The sequence below is a fragment of the Mastomys coucha genome, unplaced genomic scaffold, assembly GCF_008632895.1.
Source record: "Mastomys coucha isolate ucsf_1 unplaced genomic scaffold, UCSF_Mcou_1 pScaffold22, whole genome shotgun sequence".
Taxonomy (NCBI): Eukaryota; Metazoa; Chordata; class Mammalia; order Rodentia; family Muridae; genus Mastomys; species Mastomys coucha.
Window position 1 is genome coordinate 255,817,323 of NW_022196905.1, and position 2,809 is coordinate 255,820,131.

The 2,809-nt window shown below is 49.0% G+C and overlaps 1 protein-coding gene across 1 annotated transcript in view; it reads left to right on the forward strand.

Annotated features, from left to right (window-relative positions):
- The window catches only part of Cmip (c-Maf inducing protein), a 206,451-nt gene extending 203,642 nt beyond the window's left edge, over positions 1-2,809 (forward strand). The window contains exon 21 of the mRNA XM_031341528.1: positions 873-2,809. Coding sequence (XP_031197388.1) covers positions 873-926 — 54 coding nt within the window. The 3' untranslated portion in view covers positions 927-2,809. The remainder of the gene's footprint in view (positions 1-872) is intronic.

Consider the following 2,809-nt stretch of genomic DNA (forward strand, 5'->3'; position numbering starts at 1 on the left):
GTGTGCGTGTGTGTGTGTGTGAGAGAGAGAGAGAGAGAGAGAGAGAGAGAGAGAGAGAGATGTATGTGTATTATTGAATGGTACTGGTGGGTATGCAGGCATGTTGGGAAGGCAGGAAACCATTAATGAGTTACAGGCTGCTGTACAGTGAAGGAAAAAGCTAGCTGTTGAGAAGGTAGTCTACCAGCAGGAAGAAAAAGGAGGGGCTAAGAAGAATCTTGCAAGTTTGTTCCATGCCCAGCACCATATAAACCCGATGAGGTAGTTCATACTCCGTCAGTCGGAGCTGAAGATAGAATTAGAAGTGAGGGGTCATCTTTAGCTTCATACCTGTTTGAGGCCAGCCTGGGCTACGCAAAGCTCTGTCTCAAATAAATAAATGTAATAAAAGTATCAGGTGAAACCATACTGGAGTTTAAGGACACAGGAGCCTAAGAGGAGTCCAGGCTAGCTGCTGGTGTGTTCTGGTCCCTCAACCACTCTGACCATTCTGTTAGCAATGGGAAGAGACCTAGGGACTCTAGTCTGTTTCATGATGCTCAGGGCTTTCCCAGAATGCTATGGTTAATCCTAAATGTCACCTGGGAGCCAAAGACAGAACTCAGTTTAGCTGTGATAACCAGAAAACAAGCCTCAGGACTTCAGATGTGTAGTCCAGTCTCACACGGCAATTAAAATTGTATCTACTCTGGGGCTAGGGTTCCTGTAGCCACTTCCTGATGTCTCTGAGGCCACCTGTGCCCTGTGTCCTGTTTAAGATCTCCAGCCCCTTCTGGAGCCCTGAGAGCCCCATAGCCTTACAGTGGGAGAGGGTGTGGGTCGTAGGAGACACTGGCTGGTATTTGACCAGATACCTTTTCTGTCATCCACAGGCCAAGCTTCCTAATCTAAAGGAGGTTGATGTTCGTTACACGGAAGCCTGGTGAAGCCCCCTGTGTGCACAGGATGGCATCGCACAAAACAAAACAAAAAAGAAACAAAAACAAAAAAGAAACAAACAAAAAAGACTCTTGACTAATAGCCGTAGAGCAGTGGGTCCCGGGGTGGTCCCAGCACCTGGCTGCGGGATAGATGGGGGAGTCTTGGGGGGGGCGGGGGGAGGGGTGGGGAACCCTCAGCACGCCCAGCCCCTGCCTAATCTTAGAGCTTCATATTGGAACCTTTGACTTTGATCAGAAGCGGCCTTGGTGGCAACAAGAAGAGGAACAGCGGGTAGGGAGGGCAGGGGAGGGGTGGGCGGGGATCCCTGTGTGGATTTTCTTTGCCTTTTGTTGTGTGATACTGTGTGTGGGGGCATTCATCCCGCCTGATGCTGTCCACTCGGGCCAGAAGGAGGAGGCTTTCTTCCTAGAGGTGCACCGAGCGGAGATCTCGCCCCTACCATTGGGACAGGAATACCCAATCATGTCACCCCATCGTCCTGTGTCCCCACCATCGCTATGCAAAGTGGTTCTTGTTGTACATAAGATTTAAATAACGCACCTATTTAAGAAACGTTGACAAATTGCGGGTCTGGGACCCGCTCTTATTTATGAAGTCTTTGACCGGCCCTCCCTCCTCACCTGCCCCCACTTGCCTGCCCTCCCTGCCACCCCTATGGCGTGTAGTACTGTCTGGACCAGTCAGCTGTCGGGTTAGTGCTAGTGGTTCTGGTTTTTTTGTTGTTGTTGTTGTTTTTGGTTTTTTTGGGGTTTTTTTTTTGTTTGTTTTTTAAAGGAACAAACAAACAACGGGGAAAAAAAGACCTTTGGAAAGTTAATTGCTTTTTTTCTTACCTGACTCTGTATGCTAATGCTCTCCTGGTCAGTCAGTGTGCCCACTCGCTACTCTGTATTATTTCCAGATGTCTCCAGCTTCCTCGTGGGTGGGGACCAAGGTGGGAGGGAAGAGGAGGAAAGAGATAGGTTCTCCATATTGTAGCTCACACCTCCCCCCTTCTGCTTCTGTGACTCTGGAAGGGCCCTGACCTCCCTGTATACCCCATAGGAGAGTTGGTCCTCCAAGGTCCTGCTGTCGTCACTCACCCCCTTTCAAGCTGTCCCTGTCCCTTACTGAGACTTGCAACCTGTGGCCTCCCCACCCTGTGGTTCACTAACGCATGCCCCACGCCCACTTCTTTGCATGGTCTCTTGGGAAAGAAGAGCTATGTCACCCAGCCAGCCCGACCCAACCCAACTGTCCACACCTCCCCTCCAGCGATGTGGTCACTGCGGCATCCACCTCCCCCTTGTGTCCCGAGGCAGACCCACCTCATTTCTTTTTACAAACAGTTGGCTTTTTCTTACCAAGCCCTCACTGTACAGAAACAGCTCTTTGACAATTCTTTTGGGGGTCCCCCTTTCTTTCCCCAACTCCAGCCCCTTTTATGTTTGTTGGTTTAGCACAAATCTCCCCGCCCCCTTCCCTGGCACCTCCAAACCAGACCTACCAGTCAATGTTAATTGTTTTATATCTATTTAATCTTATTCGATGGAGACCATGCTTCGGTTGTTTTATACTTTGCCAGGTAGACTTTATTAGCCACCCCCAACTATGCCCTCATTTTTTTAAAAAAGGAAAAAAAAAAACAAAAAAAAAAAAGAAAAGAAAAAACAAACAAACACAGAGACTTTGGGTTCCAGTCTCGGTCTTAATTCCCTTTCTGTGGCAGGGTTTCTTCCGTGCGTGTGCCTGTGTGTGTGTGGAGTGAGTTTTGGTTTGTGTTTGTTGTTTCTCTGTTGATTTCTGTTGCTTTCTTCCGACCCTGACCCCGGTTTCCGTACTTCACAGCACCCCGGTGCAGAGAGAAGCAGAAGCAGAAAAAAATAAT